The sequence below is a fragment of the Pseudonaja textilis genome, chromosome 3 (assembly GCF_049901715.1).
Source record: "Pseudonaja textilis isolate UNSWEBS1 chromosome 3, rPseTex1.2, whole genome shotgun sequence".
Taxonomy (NCBI): Eukaryota; Metazoa; Chordata; class Lepidosauria; order Squamata; family Elapidae; genus Pseudonaja; species Pseudonaja textilis.
The window spans coordinates 162,881,860-162,904,285 of NC_141992.1; the positions used below are offsets into that span (position 1 = coordinate 162,881,860).

General features: G+C 34.0%; 1 protein-coding gene across 2 annotated transcripts in view; it reads right to left on the reverse strand.

Annotated features, from left to right (window-relative positions):
- TOX (thymocyte selection associated high mobility group box) overlaps nt 1-22,426 on the reverse strand; it is a 215,380-nt gene that overhangs the window by 46,981 nt on the left and 145,973 nt on the right. For both annotated transcript variants that reach the window (XM_026706175.2, XM_087931273.1), the window contains exon 4: nt 11,703-11,978. In XM_026706175.2, coding sequence (XP_026561960.1) covers nt 11,703-11,978 — 276 coding nt within the window. The remainder of the gene's footprint in view (nt 1-11,702; nt 11,979-22,426) is intronic.

A 22,426-nucleotide genomic window follows, 5' to 3' on the forward strand; every position in this document is an offset into this window, starting at 1 on the left:
AACTCAAACATATAATGTACTGAAACTTTTTGTTAACATTTTTGCATGTATGAGAACAAAATAATAGTTCTTTGGTATCATCTCAAACATTTTTCTCTAGAATAATAAATATTCCATGGTTTTTCTTATATTTGCTAAGTTCTTTTTCCTATGCAAATTGGCATTTTTGTTACAATAGATCAGAGGTCTCCTGTTAGGTATAACATAGGTCACCTAACTAGTTTGGGTAAAATAATATATATAAGCTAGGATTGTTAGTTTAAGTGTGTGTCACTTTAAATGCAAAGCATGTAATTTTGGGTGTGGTGTGAAACCACCATAAGAGGGAGCAAGACAACCTGATTGATTGCTGACGGTTCGCTGACGTTTTGCTGGCAATTACTGACAATTACTGGATTGGATTACGTTGATGTTTGTTAGCTGCGTGTTTTCCCTACTGAAGAGTTGCAGAAGGAAGAGAGGAGTTTCTGAGTTCTGTATATCTCTCTACTGCGAGGAGATATATCACCGGACTGATATTTGTAAGTGTACTGACCTCTCTTTTTCGACATTGGAATTTGCAAATGAATACTCCCTGGATGGACTGAACTAAGTGAATGATATATGGACTGTTTTGACTATGCTTTAACTCTTGCCGGAATAAAACTATTTAATTAGCACTGTGCCTCTGTTTTACTGTGTGTAAGCTACAAAACACTTATCTCACATATTTTGCCTGCCTGCCTGACTGCCCTGCAGATCTTGCTAAGGGTGTATCCCTAACACTGGTTATGGGCCCAGCTGCACAGTCAGTCTAACCAGGATATAACAGGCTTATATAAAGTGAGAGTTAGTGTAGTTACACAATACTGTAAACAGACAGCTGTGTTTTATTAATTATAGTTTAATATCCAGAGAAAGATGGCACAAGTCAATTTACCAAGTTTGTCTCTAATATCCAAACTGGATGGAACAAACTATGTTTCATGGTCTATGAAATGCAGCCTACTTCTACGCAGAGAAGGTTTGTGGAATATAATTCAAAACCCACCAGAGGTAGATGCTTGGGATCCAGAGGATGAAGATGATGCCCACAAAATACAAGAATATAAACTGAAGAATGAACAAGCTCTCTGTATAATAGGACTGACACTCTGTGACCAGCAGCTTGTCCATATTCGTGGAGAAGAAACAGCTGCTAAGTGCTGGGAGAATTTAAAGAAGATTTATGTTCGAGACAGTGTAGGAGCTCATATAAATCTTACACGGAAGCTGTTCAGAACACATCTTCAAAAGAATGGAGACATGTTGACTCATATAAACACTATGAAGAGGATTTTTCAGGAGCTGCATGAAAAAGAGCTTATCTTCACTGAACTGCACCAGGTTTATATAATTTTGTCTTCATTAGATCAGAGCTATGATGATTATGTAACTTCATTGGAAGTGCTGCCAAAGGATAACCTCACATTAACTGACATTACTGGCAGATTAATTGAAGAAGCCAGGAGAAGGCTTGAAAGGGATCAACTCAGAAGGGAACAACCACAAGAAGAGGAATTATCTTCGTCAGCCTACACAATTAGAAAACGTTTTAATTGTGGAAGAAAAGGACATTTGGCTAGATTCTGCAAGAAAGAAAAACGCCAAAATGCCAGCCAGAATGCAAAAAGGCATCAAAAGGATAAAAAATGCTTAGAGTTAGCCATGTATAGCAACAAAACTGTGAACAATAATAATTTTTGGGTTGTAGATAGTGGAGCATCGCACTGCATAACAAAAGATAAGAAAAGATTTATTAAGATGTCCACGAGTTCACAGCAGATATCATTACCTAATGGGTGGAAACTGAAGGCAAGAGGCCAAGGTACTGCATATTGTTCTTGCATACAAGAAAATGTAAAAATGTTATATGTACCACAACTTAAGTTTAATTTGCTTTCAGTTAGAGTTTTGATTAAACTAGGTTATGTAGTTACCTTTAGGGGAGAAAACTGCATAATAGAAAAGGAACGTAAAAAAGTGACTGCAACTTTAAAAGGTGAATTATATGTGTTACATGATAATCAATTAGAGGTGGCTAACACAGTGTATAATAACGTTAAACCTCATGATGAATGCATACATTTGTTACACAGACGTTTAGGGCATATAAATTTTAAAATGCTCAAGCAAACGGTTGAACTGTCTAAAGGTATAAAACTGAAGCCTTGCAGTAAGTATTTGCACTGCAATGCTTGCAGTCAAGAAAAAAGCAAGGTAATACCAGCAAATAGAATTAATGGATTTAAGACAAAGGAGCCTCTAGAGGTCGTATTTGCTGATATTATAGGTCCTAAAAAACCAAGTGTGGGAGGTGCTCGTTATATATTAAGTATAATGGATCATTATTCTAGATATGGTTTCTGTTATTTAATGAAGTCTAAAACGGAAACATATCAGAATTTCTTTAATTGGTTGAAGTTTGCAGAGAGAAAAACTAAAAGGAAATTAGTAACTCTTGTAACTGATAATGGTACGGAATTTATAAATAATAAATTCCAAAATAGACTGAAGATGGCAGGTATAGAACATAAAAAGTCTGCACCATATAGGCCACAACATAATTCCTTTACAGAAAGGCGAGGCCAAACACTGCAGGCAATGGCTCGTACTAAGTTGTCAGATTCAGGATTACCTGATAATTTGTGGGGAGAAGCAACAATGTGTGGTAATCATATATTGAATAATGTTGTTAACTCAACAACAGGTGAATTACCATTCACACGGTGGCATGGTAGAAAACCTGACCTAAGTTATATGCACACATTTAGAGCACCAGCATGGGTGCATATTCCTACACAACTGAGACATAAGGGACAGCATAGGGCTAAAAGATTATATTTTGTAGGTTACGAATCAAACCATAGATCTTACAGGTTCTGGGAAGAGGGCACAACTAAAATTTATTGTAGTGCTAGTGCTAAATTCCTGGAACATGTAGGATGGCACAAATTGGAACAAGATTCGAACAAAAGTGTAATTATAGAAACCTACAGGGGCCCGAGCCACCATGCTAGTGATGTGAGAGATCCAATTAAAGAGAAAGTAAAGGAAGAGGAAATAGGACCAATTAAAGAAGAAATAAGTGAAGAAGAAATAGATAACCAGGAACAGGTGATAGATAAGAGTCTACCTGTGAGTCCTGTTCTACCTAGACGGTCAACACGAGTAAGTAGACCACCTAATAGGTATCAGGCAAGTGTGGTGTGCCAGATTAGTAAAATTCCAACTACTGTGGAAGAACTAAAATTGTATCCTGCGAAGGATCAGGAGAACTGGCATACAGCAATGCAAAAGGAACTGAATTCATTAAAACAGATGGGAGTCTATGAGAATGCTAGATTACCTCCAGGTGAAAAGTCCATTGGCTGTAAATGGATATTTAAATTAAAAACAGGTACAAATGGGACTGTTACCCATAAGGCTAGGTTGGTAGCTCAAGGATTTAATCAAACTGCATGTGATTATGATGAAGTGTTTGCACCGAGTTTAAAAGCAACAACCTTGAGAGCAGCTTTAGTGTGGGCAGCTAAGAAAAACTATATCATAAATCATTTAGATGTAGAAACTGCCTATCTGCATGCACCATTGCAGCACACTATATACCTAAAGAAACCTGTAGGGATTAAGGATGATAAAACTAATAATGACTGTTGGAAACTTAAAAAGAGTCTCTATGGATTAAAACAATCTGGTTATGAATGGAACCAATATATTGTTAAAGAGTTAAACAATATAGGGTTTAAAGTAGGTTTAGCTGATCCATGTTTATTTAAAAGAGAGACAAATGGAGTAGTGTCATTATTATTGTTGTTTACAGATGATATTGCTTTAATTACAAAAACTAATAATGAAGCTACTGAAATAATATCATTATTAGGTAAGAGGATAAAACTAAAGCAATTAGGAGAGATAAAACAGTATCTCGGATTGACAATAAATAAAACCAATAGTGGCTATAAGATATCTCAAGAGGATAAGATTTATCAATTACTAAAAACATATAAGATGGAACTTTGTAAACCAGCAAAAACTCCAATGAGTCAGGAATTTTGCCGCACTGATGCTCAGAGTTCAAAATTCGATAAGACTATCTATCAGTCGCTAATTGGCAGTCTATCATACATTAGTAATTGGTCAAGGCCAGATATTGCCTATGGCGTTAATCAATTGGCTCGATTCAACGCTGAACCCGCTGAACGACACTGGCAAGCAGCAAAACGTATCTTAAGATATCTTAAAAGGACAATGCACTATGCATTGTATTTGGAGCCAAAAGATGATTTGATTTTAAGTGCATATGCTGATGCAAGTTTTGCAACAGATATAAACACTAGGAAATCAACTTCAGGAATGGCTATACTATTAGGAAAAGCATTGATTGGTTGGAGGTCAATTAGACAGCAACACATAAGTGTGTCCACAATGGAAGCAGAATTTTCATGTCTATCTTTATTATGTACTGATTTAATTCTGTATAAACAGTTGTTGTTGGATATGGGATTAACTGTTAATGATTCCATTGTTGTGTATGAGGACAATCAAGCAGCCATACAGATGGCTACAAATATTGCTGTAAAAACGAGATCTAAGCATACAGATCTTAGATATCTGAATGTAAGACAATCTGTAAAGGATGGTTTAATAAGATTGGAATATTGTATGACTGAGCAAAATATTGCTGATCAGTTCACAAAAGCCCAAGGTGCAGTGAAACACAAAGAGAGTTGTGATGACTATGGGTTAAAATTGTAAATAGATATATATATATTATTATATTACCCAAAAGGGGAGAATGTTAGGTATAACATAGGTCACCTAACTAGTTTGGGTAAAATAATATATATAAACTAGGATTATTAGTTTAAGTGTGTGTCACTTTAAATGCAAAGCATGTAATTTTGGGTGTGGTGTGAAGCCACCATAAGAGGGAGCAAGACAACCTGATTGATTGCTGACGGTTCGCTGACGTTTTGCTGGCAATTACTGACAATTACTGGATTGGATTACGTTGATGTTTGTTAGCTGCGTGTTTTCCCTACTGAAGAGTTGCAGAAGGAAGAGAGGAGTTTCTGAGTTCTGTATATCTCTCTACTGCGAGGAGATATCTCACCGGACTGATATTTGTAAGTGTACTGACCTCTCTTTTTCGACATTGGAATTTGCAAATGAATACTCCCTGGACGGACTGAACTAAGTGAATGATATATGGACTGTTTTGACTATGCTTTAACTCTTGCCGGAATAAAACTATTTAATTAGCACTGTGCCTCTGTTTTACTGTGTGTAAGCTACAAAACACTTATCTCACATATTTTGCCTGCCTGCCTGACTGCCCTGCAGATCTTGCTAAGGGTGTATCCCTAACATCTCCAAACTTGGCAACTTTAAGACTTGTGGACTTCAACTCCCAAAATTCCTCAGCCAGCTTTGCCACAAGTCTTAAAGTTAACAAGTTTGGGGACCCCTGCAATAGATCATAATATTTCTCTCAGCACTCACAAGGAAAAATTAAAATTCCTTACTATCTAATAACATTGCCATTTACATTGTGGTCACCTAAACACCAGGAACATACTATTTGTAGCATTAGTGCAGAAAGTCAGGATTATCCATCTCCTGGATCTGTACACTCTGAAAGCATTAAACATTTGTTTATAAGATTCTTAAACTGTATGCATGGTTGTTTTATGTTATTGAAACATAAATTAAGAAATCTGTAATGTTATATTTATTATGGCTTTGTTTGGCATTGGAATGTTTATGACTTCAAATATTTTTTTTTCTTTCAAAGTATTTAGTATTTATTTGATTTGTCAATTGCTTACAAGATACAGGTATAAGAATAAATATACTTTGAATACATGAGATAGATACTTATAAGAAAAATAAAAAACAATAGGACAGAGACGGTAGGCACAATTGGTGCACTAATGCATGCTACCTACAGGCCTCTTAGGAAGGGGGTGAGGTCAATAGTAGACAGTCTAAGGTTAAAGTTTGGGAGGTTTGGGGAAGAAACCACAGAGTCAGGTAGAGTATTCCAAACACTGACCACTCTGTTGCTGAAGTCGTATTCTCTGCAGTCAAGTTTGGTGCAGTTAACCTTGAGTTTGTATCTATTGTGTGCTCTTGTATTGTTATGACTGAAGCTGAAGTATTCATTTACAATATAGGACATTGCAATGTATGATTTTATATACTATATTTAGATCGGACCGGAGGTGACCTAGATCTAAGTTTTCTAGGTCTAGAGTTTCAAGTCTGGTGGCATAAGGTATTCTGCAATGAGTAGAGGAGCAGAAAACTCTTCTTGTGAAATATTTCTGGACTTTTTCAATTGTCTTAATATCAGATACATGATATGGGTTCCAGACAGATGAGCTGTATTCAAGTATTGGTCTAGCAAATGTTATGTATACTCTAGTTAGTAGTGTGATCTTACCAGAGAAAAAGCTACGTAGGATTAGATTAACAACTCTTAATGCCTTTTTGGCTATGTAGTTACAGTGGGCTCTAGCACTTAGATCATTAGATATGAGTACTCCAAGGTTCTTGAGAAAGTTTGGATCCTCAACAAGGTCTTGACTGTTTAGCTTGTATTTTATTTTCTGATTTTTTTCCTGCCAATATGTAAGACAGTGCATTTATTTGTTGAGATTTGAAGTTGCCATTTGACTGACCATTCTGATACATAGTCAAGGTCTTTTTGGAAGGTAGTAGTATTGTCTGTGGTGTTGAACAGCTTTACATCATCAGCGAAGAGAACGCAATTGCTCTTAATATGATCACAGAGGTCATTTATGTAGAGTATGAAGAGGGTTGGTCCTAAAACACTGCCTTGGGGGACACCACTATTGACAGGTATAGAATTTGATACGACACTCCCAATTTTGACCATTTGTTGTCTGTTTGACAGGAATGCTTCTATCCAGTTATGTATGTGTCCAGAGATACCATAAGACTTTAGTTTTAGTAGTAGTTTGTCATGTACCACTGAATCAAAGGCTTTACAGAAGTCTGTGTAGATGGCATCTATTGCTTTGCCCTGATTGAGTTGTGTAGTCCATATGTTTTTGCAGCATGAGAGTTGCAGATTACAGGATAGTTTTTTTCTGAAATCAATTTTTTTATTAGAGAATAGGTTGTTTGTCTCTAAGTGGAGGATAATGGATTGGTTAATAATTGCTTCCATGACTTTACAGGTGATGCAGCATAAGGAGATTGGTCTGTAATTTTCAACTAGGCTGGGGTCTCCCTTTTTGAAGATGGGGATGACCATGGCTTGTGACCATAGTTTTGGCAAGGAGCTGATCTTGAAAGATTTTTCAAAGATTATGCTTAGAGGTTCAGCTATGGCAGTGGATAGCTTTTTTAAGAAGTAGGCACATATTCTATCCGGTCCAATAGATAGGGATGGTTTTAGATTGAGCAGTGCTTTTCAACAATTTCTGTAAAATCGATATGTATTAGATACTTGTAGTTGTCTGTGGTTCAACTAGGAAGTACTGGGCTTGATCCATTGCTGTTTACAAATACTGAGCCAAAGAATGTGTTAAAGAGGTTTGCTTTGATGGTGTCGTCATTGCAGTCTTTGCCATTAGGTCCTTTCAGGGGTGGGATGGACCTTAGGTCTTTTAATTTGTTGTTTACAAAATTGTAGAAAGCACGGGTGGAATTTGTGCATAAAAGGTTTTCCTCTTGTTTAATGTGATAATTGGTGCATTCAGTTTTTATCTGGTAGCATAGATTTTTATATCGGCTTTTGAAGTTGGCAACATGACCAGATTTGTTTTTTGTTTTTTGCTAAAGTGATCTCTTTTTGGATTGAAGCTTTCTTATTGTTATGGGTAATTTGTTTTTCCTGGTTTTGAGAGTTGTCATTGGTATATATAGTTTAATGGCTCTTTTGATTTCTAGTAAGAATATGTTGTAATGGTCTTCAACAGTATTGCATCCAGTGAATAGAAATTGCCAATCAAGGGAAGAGAGATCGCTGATTATAAGATCATAGTTGCCTTTTTTGATGTTATAATTGGGGATTTTGTCATTGTGAGGATTTTTGTATGGACGTATGTTGAGACAAAAGTCAATCATATTGTGGTCACTGATGGAAAAGGGTTCTTTAATTTGTATTCCGTAAATTGAATTCAAACTATTGCAGAAGATGAGATCGAAGCAATTGTTAAGCCTAGTATTGTTGATTACTAGTTGTTCCAGTCCCAGATTTGTTACAGCATTGTAGAAGGTTGCATGTATGGGTTCAGTTGCACATTCGTTTAGAGTCCAGTTGATATGATATAGATTGAAGTCACGAAGAAAGATAAAAGTGTGTGGGGAGGATGCTGCCCATGTTAGTAGTGTATTTAGCTTGTTTGCATGTTCGATGTTATAATCAGGTGCTCTGTAACATAGTAAGAACTGAAATGTGATATTTAAAGTCAGTTCACAGATAATGGTCTCAGGAAGAGTAAGCTCTTGGGTAACTTGGATGTTTTTTAGATGTAAGGACTTTTTATAGAAGATAGCAACACCACCTCCTCTACGGATTTCATGATCGGATCGGTAAACATGATAGTCTCATCACTTTTTATTAACATCACAACAAGCATGTTCATTCTTTAGGATCAGGATAATAAATTTGCAGCACAAAGGTACATATTTAGCTGGCAATTACTCAGCTACTTAGAATAGTTACTTACCAAGTAACTATTGTCATGCACAGAAGGCTAGATAGGAAAACTGCTATCTCTGAGGCAGGATGAATGATTCACTAGATTTGAGTTGTTTGTCCAGGATTTTTTTTTTCCAAACAAGGAAGTTAAAACTAATTTCACATTAATAACTTGGAAACTAAAGAAAGTGATTTTGGAATCTTATGCTTCTAACCAATCAGCAGTTATACATATTTTTGTGCTAGCTATCAAAATGGAGACAGATGGAAAATTGTTTTAAAAAATTCTCATTCTTATTAGATTAAAATAGATTTTAATTCAAGTACCATCTGCATAACAGACTAAGCAAACAACATAAAATTCTACTTAAAATAAAGTAAACTGTTAAGTTCTCTGCTACAAAAAACAGAATAGGAAAGTTTTAGTGATCATGTTTCACTTAGTTAACATTTGCTGTTGACAATCCTTTCATACCCTGTTCTCTAAATTCCATGAAATCCTTTCATATATGAAATTTAAATACCCATGAAAGAGAGAGCCATCTATCTAGTTAAGAATACATATTTGTGAAAATATCATGTGTCTAGCATGTCACAATTATAAATAGCATTACCAGAATATGTATGTTCAATGAACCAAAATAATGAATTGTTTTGGAAGGCAGTACTTGTAATATTTAAGAGGTCAAACCTAAGTGTGAGGAAAATTAGAAAGTAGATATTAGACAACTTTAAAGGTATTTAGAAATAACTGCTGCTATCTGTTGCTTATTGATAAATTTAGATTTTTCATTTATGAAACTAAATCGAAAGTGGGTTGGGGGTGTGGGTGGAAGAAAACATCACATTTGATTTGGCTGGAATGCTGAGGGTAACACTCCAAAAAAAAAAATCTGATTTTAAATTAAATTGATTAAATATGCTGCAAGTCTGACATTCAGAGCCAGTAAGCATATAGATAAAAATAGAAAATACTTTTTAGAGAATACTCTTTTTTCATAAGAGAGAGATGATCTCAGTTACGTACAAAGATGCCCCTCTCTCTTTTATTTTTTTTGCGGGGGGGAATAAAAAAACTTTTTGTTCTTTTTAAATCAAAGCAACTAGTGCTCAATTGAAACTGAAAAAAGAGAAGCTGACTCTGATTCCCTAAAGCTCAAATTAAAGATTAGAATTTTATGGAAAAAAGAAAATCTAGGATAACTGAATCAGAATGATAGTTGCTTTATATACTACTATATCTGAAGAAAAAGAAAAAAAAATGCTTTAAAACTTTGTTGTTTATTGCTCTGTACTAGACAAATATCTCCTCTTTTATTTATATAATATACAAGGTCTATACTTAGGTACACTTCAGCCTTCTATGCATATTGCAGATTGTGCATGAAGAGATAAAAGCTTTGCCAATTCAAATTTTAATAACCTACTCCAATTTCTTTACCATATATTTCTTTATTATTTGTAACAGACCAGAACTTTCCTGTAGTGTACTAGTAACATTACTTTATTATTATTTTTCTTTTAAAGCTGCTGTTGGCCTATGATTTGAACAGGTTTGCATTTACCTTCTTCAACAGTGAATCTGAGCATATTAATGAAGTCAAGAAGAATGAAAATGGTTTATACTTTCTTTTTTAGAAATAAAGTTTGGTTTTGTTTATCTTTTCTGAAGTTCATTTTAAGGAAGGGCTGAATCCTTCAGGCACATATCTTGATGGCCAGTAAGTGGTATTACAGCAATTAGTTTATGTCCTTCCCCCAACATCAGAAAGACAGTATAGATCAGGGGTGTCAAACTGGCAGCTCACGGGCCGGATGCGTGATGCGCAGGCCATGGCCTCCCCAGCTCCATGAAGGAAAAAAACATCATGTAAGGGCAATATGATACGGTGAGTTTGACACCCATGGTATAGATTGTGAGAGCCCCACCAAGGGAGTGTATACTTGATGAGGTGCTTCCTGAAAGATAAGATAGTGGCAGTATAATTAGCTAGTAGCCACTCCAAGCAAAAATGTGAAAAGTATATGAAAGCTGGCTGGGATAGAATGAAAAGAATTCTGTTACAAAGGCAAATATAAAAATGATGTCTTGTGGAAAGAAGTGGAAGGATGATAAAGATGGATGTAACAGCCCATAATACAAGCTAGTGTGTGGTGATTAGCTTATAGTAACAAGGGGTTAACTGCATTCTGTACTTTTGTAGTTTCTGACCCACTCTAAATGAGTCTTCACAAGTAGTCCCATACATTGCAGTACACTGCAGTTCAATTCAGAAATGATGAATGCATGACAATGATTGCTTCACAAAATGAAGATGAGAAAACTTATTATAGTATGTTAAAAGAGAGAAAAAAAGTGACAAAGACTGTAATCAAAAGATACCAAGGAACAGTCAAAATGAAAGAAGGTAAAAATATTCACCAGTTCTGACAGAAATAAAAAGTGTTTGGGGAAGTGTGTGAAGGTTAATTAAATTGCTTCCAGCAGTTTAAATTGAATTAAAAATAAAAGCAATGAAGTGAAAAGAAACTGATGTAAAAAAATGCCAGTAGGAGCAATCTAGAGAATTCTATGGGAATGATATGAACTTGTTGAACAGTGGAATTGGAAAGAATGCTATAATATTTATGGTCAAGCATGTCTATGAAGATATTTAGCAGGCTTCCTATTAAAGAAAAATGAGAAGTAACATAGAAGAAAATTTTTGAACTGCAAAAGATTAAGTATTTATGCTTAATTAAAATGGAATGAGGCTGAAAAAAAGAAACAATCAACATGTTTACACAGCATGGAGGCATACTGTATAAGCAAGTTTATTGAGAGGAAATCTTCCCTCAGTTATAATGCTTTGACTATAGAATTTATAAATGGTATCACACCTGAAGAAAGGCATTTAAAACTGATTAAAGTTTTAAAATTTTAAACTTTAAAATCAAAGTAAATTTATTAAATTATGCTTAACATTTGTATTGTGCAAAAACCACTGTTTTAAAAGGTTGGTCATACCTTTGATGTATCTTCTTCATCTTCATGAACTGAACTGGAAGGTGAAGGAGTAGCAGATTTGCTACCAGGGGGAGATGGAGAGTTGTGAGGAACATTGTTTCCACCCATATTTAAACCAAGTTGAGCACTTAGTTGTGACTGGTTAATAGTTGTCAGCTGCCCATGTTGCATTATTCCTGGTTGTCTCATGTCTCCAGGCTGGACCCTGGGCCTCATGGCTGCTATCTGGGGGTGGGAATTATACTGAGTTCCTTCTGCATTCCGTAATTCCTGCATCTAAAAAAAGAGAATATTATGGATTTACTATTTGTTGTTATTATTTCACTGTTCAAAGAGTTTATCCTGAAAAATACATAAATTAAAATTTCATTAAATAAATGAAACCGTAAGATAGGAAGTTGCAAAAAAATTCTTACCTTAAAATACAGCAATATTTAAGAAAAGCTTAAAGTTTAATAAAAATTTCATGATGTCAACAAATGTCCTTTTATATATCATGATTAAAAAGCCCCACAAGCAGGAAAAAATGAACTAAAGTTACATAATTATATCTAAGTTTTATTGCTCTCCAAATCAATTTAGTTTCAAAAGAGCTGTAGAATTTTTAAACAGTTGGACTCCAGTTTTAACATATATGAGGCTGCCCAAAAAGCTGCTATAATTTTCCATGTAGAGAAAACAGTGAGTTAATGATTGGTTGACTACTTGACTACACAACTCATTTTCTGAAATCATTATAAATGAGTGCTAATGGCTCTAAATTGTGAGCTTCATAAATTACATCTGTGGGCTTGATTTCATTTTATTTTTTTAAATTGAGTAATAAATCTAAACTTTATTAAGATAAAAAATGAGAAGGCACTAAAAGAAAGAATACTTCCCTCTTCATTAAGACAAAATACATCCAGATATTTCAAAACTATCAGTTTTCAACTTTGAGCTATACAATACAGGTAGTCCTTGACTTACAACAGATTGTTTAGTGATTTTTCAAATGTTCAATGTGACAAAAATGAAAGTTACAACCTTTGCAGCCTCTTTATTATCATGTGATCAAAATATGGATGCTTGGGAACTGGTTCATATTTATGATCATTGCAATGTCCCAGAGTCATGTTATCATTTTTATTGACCTTCTGACAAGCAAAGTCAATGGGGAAGCCAGATTCACTTAACCCGGTTACTAATCAACTGCAGTGATTCACTCAATATCGGAAGCAAGTAAGGTCATAAAATGGGAAAAATGCACTTAACAAATGTCTCACTTAACAACATAATTTTTGGGCTCAATTGTGGTCGTAAGTCAAGGACTCTCTGTATAAATAGAAAAGAAGTGGTACATTTTACATATTGATTTTACAGAAGACAATGTTGAAAAAGCACTATGCAATCTAAAACCCTCTCTGTCTATTGGACTGGACGGAATATGTGCCTACTTCTTTAAAAAGCCATAGCAGAACCTCTAAGCATAATCTTTGAAAAATCTTTCAGGACCAGCTCCTTGCCTAACCTATGGTCATAAGCTACAGTCATCTCCATCTTCAAAAAGGGAGACCCCAGCCTAGTTGAAAATTACAGACCAATCTCCTTATGCTGCATCACCTGTAAAGTCATGGAAGCAATTATTAACCAATCCATTATCCTCCACTTAGAGACAAACCACCTACTCTCTAATAAACAATTTGGTTTAAAAAAAAAAGACTATCCTGTAATCTGCAACTCTTACACTGCAAAAATATATGGACTACACAACTCGATCGGGCAAAACAATATACACCATCTACATACACTTCTGTAAAGCCTTTGATTCAGTGGTACACGACAAACTACTCCTAAAACTAAAATCTTATGGTGTTTCTGGACAACTGCATAACTGGATAGAAGCATTCCTGTCAAACAGACAACAAATGATCCAAATTGGGAGCATCCTATCAAATTCTGTACCTGTCAATAGTGGTGTCCCCCAAGGTAGTGTTCTAGGACCAACCCTCTTCATACTCTACATAAATTACCTCTGTGATCATATTAAGAGCAACTGCATTCTCTTCGCTGATGATGTAAAGCTGTTCAATACCACAGACAATACTGCTACCCTTCCAAAAGATCTTGACTATGTATCAGAATGGTCAATCAAATGGCAACTTCAAATCTCAACAAATAAATGCTCTGTGTTACATATTTGCAAAAAAAAGAAATCAGAAAATAAAATATAAATTGAATAGTCAAGACCTCGTTGATGATCCAAGCTCTGTAAAGGACCTTGGAGTACTCATCTCTAATGATCTAAGTGCTAGAGCCCACTGTAACTACATAGTGTTGAGGTAATTCCCCGTTAGGAGAACGAGCCCATACAGGGAGATGTATTTTAGAGTAGTGTTTGAATAATACACACATAGCACACAGATACACTGTACAGTAAATGTAGGTTTTACTTTCAATAAAGGTTTAAGCAAAGTTCAAAATAGGCAGTTCAAAATAGGTCATTCACAGGTAAGATAAGTCAGTTTTTAGTCCAGGGATAATCCAATAACAAAGTCCAGTGTCAAAAACAGTTCAGTATCAGACTTACATCAAATCCAAGAATATCAGTTAATTTAGAAGGAAAAATGGAGGAACAGCAATACTCTCTAACGGAAACAGAGACTCACTGAGACTTCTTCTCAGACTAAAACTAAGACAACCCAGGTTTCTGGCTCCGTCTTATGGCCGTTTGAGAAACCACACCCAAGTACAGTTTTGCATTTTTTTAAAGATACAGTTTTAAAATGTCTATCCTGATTTATATATTTCCAACCCAAATAGCTGTTAGGCGACTTACATTTCTAACACATAGCCAAAAAGGCATTAAGAGTTGTTAACCTTATCCTACATAGCCTTTTCTCTGGTAATATTACACTACTAACTAGAGCATACATAACATTTGCTAGATCAATACTCAAATACAGCTGATCAGTCTGGAACCCACATTACGTATCTGATATTAGTACAGTTGAGAAAATCCAGAAATATTTCACAAGAAGAGTTCTCCACTCCTCTACTCGTTGTAGAATAACTTATGCCACCAGACTTGAAATTCTAGACCTAGAAAACCTTGAATTATGCCGTCTTCGGTCTGATCTAAGTATGGTATATAAAATCATACACTGTATAAAATCATACACTACCTGTCAATGAATTCTTCAGCTTCAATCATAAAAACACAAGAGCACACAATAGATACAAACTCAAGGTTAACCGCACCAAACTTGATTGCAGGAAATACGACTTCAGCAACAGAGTAGTCAATGTCTGGAATATTCTACCTGACTCTGTGCTTTCTTCTCCAAACCCCCAAAACTTTAACCATAGACTGTCTACTATTGACTTCACCCCTTTCCTAAGAGGTCTGTAGGAGGCGTGCATAAGCGCACCAACGTGCCCACCATCCCTGTCCTATTGTTTCTTTTATTTTTCTTATATGTACTCATTTCATGTATTCATAACTATGTATATACTTATACCTATTATCTTGTAAGCGATTGACAAATCAAAATAAATAAAATAAATAAAAATAAATAAATTTTGCAGCATTAGTTTAATTATTTACATGTTTGAAAGTGCCATAGAAACTTGACATACATAACAGTAGAATTGGCAAAAGTCAACCTAAAGATTATCTTTTCATGGTGCAATGCATCATACATTAATTTATTCTCTATTCGTACTTTTTTACTCATCATTTTTATCGGGTTTTGTTATAAAGATGAATATTTTGAAAAATAACCTTACTCCTTTCTATTTAGTTTGATGTGAAATGAAGTAATAAGAGGTGGGGTGAATTTTTTTTGCAAATTGGCAAAATTAATTGAGATACATATTTGATGAATATATTATATCTGATGAAATATGTCAATGACCAAAGTATGCTTAAAATATATTTGTAAGGATCTTACTATACAATCAATCCCACTGTAGGAGGATCTATTCAGATGTAGTAATGAAAGTAGTAACAACACAGTTATTGTGTTTAATGTTATTACTAATAATAAAATAGGACCTGGTTTAATAAAAACAAATACAATTCCAGAAATCTGCCTGTCAACAATCAGCAACTGTACTCAACATATGGAATAGATGGTGCACCCAAAATGCTCCAAATTAACTTAGTGAGAGTATTGCAAATTTTTCCAGTTTTTAATTTCATTACAATTTTATATACAATATATATAAAATTATGGCTTATTTAAACTGTGCTTTGAAAATAAATACTGGTTTCTTGAATTGATGGCCTGATGTTGACATGATTTTAGTCCCTGTCAGAACTGGCACAAGCACATTTTGCTTTGACCTATCTCCCTGGTTCCCCAAAAGTAACAATAGTTAAATACTGCTTTCTCCATAATAATAGGGACAATCTTGGTAAACATTTTAATACAACACATCCTCACATTCAGAAGTTATAGAAAGTGAAAACACAGGTATCATGATGGCAATCTTAGAAGTCCTGACTTGGTTTTTGAAAGAGGCCAAAGGAACGCATCATTTCACAGAAATAATTTAAAAGTTACTAACTATAAGTAGAATAAATGCAAATATTATTTTATCCCAGCACAAGATTATCACAAATTTGGAGGACCATGGCATAATATATGTATCTATACAGAGAGTAACATACAAGCTGTGGAATTCTGGAAGTGAATTCCACAGGACTTAAAGTTGCCAAAAATATCTGAATAGAGTAATTGTATCCAGAATTTGTGTCAAATTTTTCTTCAAACACCAACACATTCTGAAGTGGAATCATGTGGCATTAGTTATCACTTTTAAAAGGTTTTCTACAGATGTGTATAAATTTAACCACAACATTAGAATAATCAGGGATGGGAAAGGACAGAGCAAGAAAAATATTATATATTGACAACTGTAGGTTTAAAAAGAAATCTTGAAATTTTGAAAAACAACTGGTTCTTTACTTTCTCCTTTCAACAACTCTATTCTAGTCAAACATATTAGCCTTCAAAGCTATCATTATTTCTGCCTCTAGCAGACAATCTAAATCTGAACAGTTGTAAACATAAAACTTGGCTGTATTGCTTTTGATCCAGCTGTTTCACTGAACAGCATTTGGTGAATAAAGAACAGTACCCCCAGGCCTTATTTGCTAATGTTAGTCACCAGCTGCTGCTTTCTGTGATGATAGTAAGAAAGGCCTGGAAATGAGGAGGAGATTATCTCAGAAACCTTTACATTTTGCATGCTTGTTTTCAAGCCTCAAGGTTACTGAATAGTTTCTTAGAGTGGAAAGTATGAATAGAGCCTATAAGATACAACAAAATATTTTTTCTGGCAATATTTGACATTTGCATCATGACCAATCATATTGAATTTTCATAGTAAAATGAGATTAAGGAAGCTAGAAATTTTAATTGATATTTCTGGAATCTAATATCACCGCCTTGTATTTCTTGCACCTCAGAAGAGAATTGATAGAAGGTAAACAAGCTAACCAGCTAAAACTTTTAACTGACTAGACATTTCCAAGGGTAGAAAAGCGGTTTGGACATCTTGGTTGAAAGACAAGGGTTCATAGTGATACAATATGGCACTACATAATAATTAGCAATAGCAGTTGAAGCTGAGCAAAGACCTTACTGACCAATACATCCAGCAGCTCTTCAAAATGAAGCTGGGAGTCTAATAAGATTACAGGCTTGCTCTTTTCAGGAAAATGCATCCCACTAAGAGCCAAAATTTGTATTTATTTTCTTATATGTACAACATCTATTAGTGGCAGCTGACCAAGTGGATTGAGCTGGTTTATCTTGGCATTTATGAAAAAGAACGCAAGGGGACACCTATCCATGGCTCCATTTTCTGTAAACTGAAATTATAAACTGTTTTATTATTAAGTATAAACATATACTGTATAAAAGCAGCTAACATTATAATAGTCTGATTGAGATAAAGACTGTTATATGCTAAGGAGTCATTTAACCTCTCTTGGACCTCTGTTTGGAAACATTATCCTGCTTGCACAAGAGTAAACAAACATTCTCAACTGGCACTTATGAAAAAATATCTTGCATGTATACAGTTATGTGTGTGAATCTGCTTAAACTATGGTTGGAAAGAATTCTTCTCATATGTGTCCTTGTGTCTTAGTCCGAATTATGCCAGCATGTACCTTGTTTAATAAAAAACAAGAATACTGAAAGACCCTGAAAACCAAAGTATTTAATTGTTTACTTGTAAATCTCTTCGATGGCCTTCCTTCCTCAAAATAATCTCCACTAATAACAATTTTCCAGTATCTCTCAGTCCTGACATAAACTTCTGTTCAGCAATATCATTATTCTAAATTATATCTAATTTGTAAAAAAGGTGACTTGATACAACATGGAACCATTTCAACTTTGATATCAATGCTTTCATCAATAACAATATATTTGGATATAACAAAATTAATCTTCCAATTTAGATTTTATACATTGAATTATTTAAAATTTTGTTAATGGTGTCATTGCAAAGCAAGTATCTTTCCTTGTCCTTTAACCTTACTAACACTACTAAACAAGAACTTTTACAGTTGGGGTATTATTTGTACTGGATGGAAAAAAATAATGGATATAAGTAGTCCTCAATTCACAATACTTCATTTACTGACTGTTCGAAATTACAACAGCACTGAAAAAAGTGACCATTTTCACACTTACAACTGTTGCAGCATCCCCATAATCATGTGATCATAATTTGGATACTTGGCAACCAGTTCATATTTATGACAGTTGTAGTGTTCCAGGATCATGTGATTGATCATCTTTTGCAATCTTCTGACAAGCAAAGTCAATGGGGAAACTAGCTTCACTTAAGCACTAATTGTTACTAATTTAACAATTGCAGTGATTCACTTAAAAACTGTGGCAAGAAAGGTTGTAAAATGGGGCAAAATTCATTTAATAACTGTCTCACTTAATAACAGAAATTTTGGGCTCAACTGTGGTAGTAAGTCAAACCTGTATTTGGAATACTCTCCCTTTTTACCACCCTGCGGCAATCCCATAATTTGAGGTAGAGTCCGGGCAACTTGATAGAACTGAACATTTACTGGTTGGATGTCCTTCCTTCCTGGATGTTATCCAGGCTAGATAGAACTGAACATTTACTGGCCTGGATGACATACAGAGTTCGAAGGAGATATTTTTTCTTTGCAACCTAGGAGAAAAACATTTGCCACTACCTAGGATTGAACACTCAACATTCCAAGTGGAAGGCAAGCATCTTCACCACTAGGCCAGCACACTACTCTATATTTGGAATACATCAGTTTTAAATTTTCACAAAGGAGCAAAGAGTGCAAATGTTTCCCTAAATCCAAGCTGGCAACTGGAATTACGTTTTATTTTTACAGGAGGGGGTTTCAAGACCCTTTGATGAATTATTTTTAAAGGTTTTAAATAATTTTTGCTTTATCAACGCTATCTAAATAGATGATTTTAGTTAATTCCAATGACGTTGTCAAGGTAGAAAACAGACATAATACAAAAACAAAGCTTATAGGAATTTTTTCTACAATTAAAATCAGTTATTGTTTCCTTATATTAGTCTTGGGCAAATCTTTTTTAAAATGTCATTGAGTTTTATTGTACTACATTAACTGATATAACTATCTTAAGCATCTTTAAAATAATTAAATGTTAAAGCAGTTTTTTTAAAAGCATGGTCATGTAACAACACAAATGTTTTAACGTAACATTTTAGTATACACTTCAATTTTTGAAAATTAACATTGTGTTTTACTTGATGTGTTAATAACCTTTGAGTCATGCAGGCCAAGGTCTCAGAATTAATCATAAAAGAAACACGCTGACTGCTATTCACTTTAATATAATAACCTTTTATTTAAAACAACCTACAATGAATTTTATTGCAAGAAGTTGCTAAAAGGGTTAAAACCTATTAAATGTCAAAGAATTTGCCTGACTCAAACTTCCAATAAAGGAAGAGAATAGGCTTTCTTTCTGAATTATTTAAATCTTTACTGACTGCACTGAACCATTAAATTAGAAAAGTGTTATTAGAAGTGTTCTCTGGTTTTTATAAAAGTTGTAGCCTAGAATGTATCAAACTACAGCCTTTAACTTGAGCAGTTAAAGAAATAGATTTTTAATCCTAAAAACATGGTTTTCCCTGATATAAAATGGATCATAATTAAAAGTCTGGCCTGCAAGCTAAAGATAATAAAACTATGATTATAGCAGCATACATGTTCATTTAGTGTATTCTTTGTGCATGTTTCCATTTTAATTTGGACAAATGTCTTCAATTTAGTTTGATCGTGCAGTTTTCACTCATTTGGATCCTCTCGGCAAAGAATAAAGCTTTTAATAGTGGATCATTTTGAAAAATTAATTGACTTTTTAAAAACCTTTTCAAAATTCTAATAATGTTACTGGTAGGTATATGTTAACATGAGAAGTAGGACTTACATGTAAGCTTGTGCATACTCATCTTTATCAATGCTTTACAGTTAATTATGATTTAAACATTACATAGAAGGCAAAATAATGACATCTCATTTTTTACACATATAGAACTGTAACTAGCAGTATTTTCAACTGGATTATGCTATCAAAATAGATGGTCTTTACATATTTTTATTTTTCACAAGAAGTTTTATTTTATGATCAGGAGCTGCAAAGGAAGAACAATTGTATCTCTCTATGCAATATCTGTTCTAGCAAAACAGAGTTAGAAGAATCATGCCTCAAATTACATTTAAATCAAATACTGAAATATTTATATTTAAAATCCTAGTAAGAGAAGTGAAACTGTAAGTAAGCTGCATATATGTGGGATCCCCAACATATTTCATGTAAATCCTATGGAGACACAAAGAAATAAGGATTCACTTTTTTCGAGGAAATTAATACATGTATTTAAGCTAGTCTTTCCCAACCTTGATGATCTCTAACTACATGGATCAACCCCCAAAATTCTCAATCATCATTTGGAAATTCTGGCAATTGGTTAATGCATTTGGAAGTCACCCAGATCGAGGAATAAATATTTGAAATTAATTTAAATGGGTCAGATTTTTTTACTGATTAAAATTCCAATTAATTCATGTAAAAAGAGTATTGGAATAATTCGTTAAAGTACCACCTTTTGAATAATTCAATAAAATAAACTTGCTATATAAGATAAGGATATCATATGCAAAATGCCATTTAGTACTACACTGTACTTATCTGCAGTGTAATATAATTTTCAGAAACTTTTCTCAAAATACCTATATTACATTCTCAAGATATACTACATTAGTTACAATATTTTTAAAATGCAGCATGCTGTTATGGAAAGTTGTTTCCTAAAAAAAGCAACTGGAATTTACAATATGATGTTCTATGAGAAGTGTGTATTTTTGCACATATTTTAAGATTGTTTTAAGAACATTAGAAAATGTTATTTTTAGCTTTTCTGTTAAAAACCATTCACACCATGCAATAAAATTAACCACCATAAATAGAATAAATATAGATTGATAAAATCTTATGTCTATAACTAAAAACATAAGCAAAGCAATAATGAATCCACAATATTTATATAATGTCCAATTTCTTCAGTTTTAAACTGAGATTGGATTATTAACAGAAAGATCCCTTATGTAGATGGAAAAAAGAAAATGTAGAGAGCAATATATATCCAAACTTCTGTGGCTGGAGATAAAACACAAAAGATAGAATACATATAATGGGGAACAAGCCATTGTGAAAACAGGATTGATTTAAATTAAACTATTAATATCATTGTTCCCTCTTCCTATCTATGTATAAGGAAATAAACAGGCCTGAACAAGGAAGATCTGGGACCTCCCCGGGGCAACCCTGCTGACTTTTTAAGGGTGGAGAGAGGGCTCCCTTTCATTACCATAGGAGTACATCTTGCATGACTGGGGCTCTATAAGAAACTAGAAAGTCTTCAAAATTTCCAGCTTGCCGATATTTGATGGCAAATATAGTTCAGTCTCTATGCAAAATCAGATCAGCAATACAAATAATCTAATCTTATATCACCTAAATTGGACAACAGTGGCTTAAAGTCAATGACCAGACCTGGAATAAACATCTCTATCACTTCAGCTTTTATGAAAGTTAACTTCTGTCAAGATTTGTCATTAAAGACTTCTTTTACATGAAATGGTTTGAGGATAAATCTGCATGCACTGTTATCTTTCTTCAAGCACAGGGCAGTTATTGGTAAATTAGGAACCAACAGCATTGTTGAATGGGATTTTACAGTAGATATAACTAACCTTGACATCCTTGTATATGTAACTGTTCTTGTCTACTTAAGTCTCTCTTCCTAAGAAGAGTTTTAAATTATATGATCCAAAATAGAATTTCTTTTAGTGACACTGGGATTTCTGCCATAAGACAGTGATTAACTGCTATATTGTTCTATTCATTCTATTAATGATATATTGGATTTCTCCATTTTGTATTTGTTCTTGAATAATAATAATAGGGGCAAGTGAAGAGAAAGATCAAACATATCAATATGTAATATATTTGTTTATTAAAATGCATTTCATTCAACTGCTTTTCATGTACTGTATATATTTGTGTACTTTAAAACAACTGTTTTGTATTTGTTAACTGATTTCATTAATTTTTGTTATATGTCTGGAACTTTTCAATCAAAGAATTTGCATATATAATTGATTTATGTTATTTCAATCTCAGACT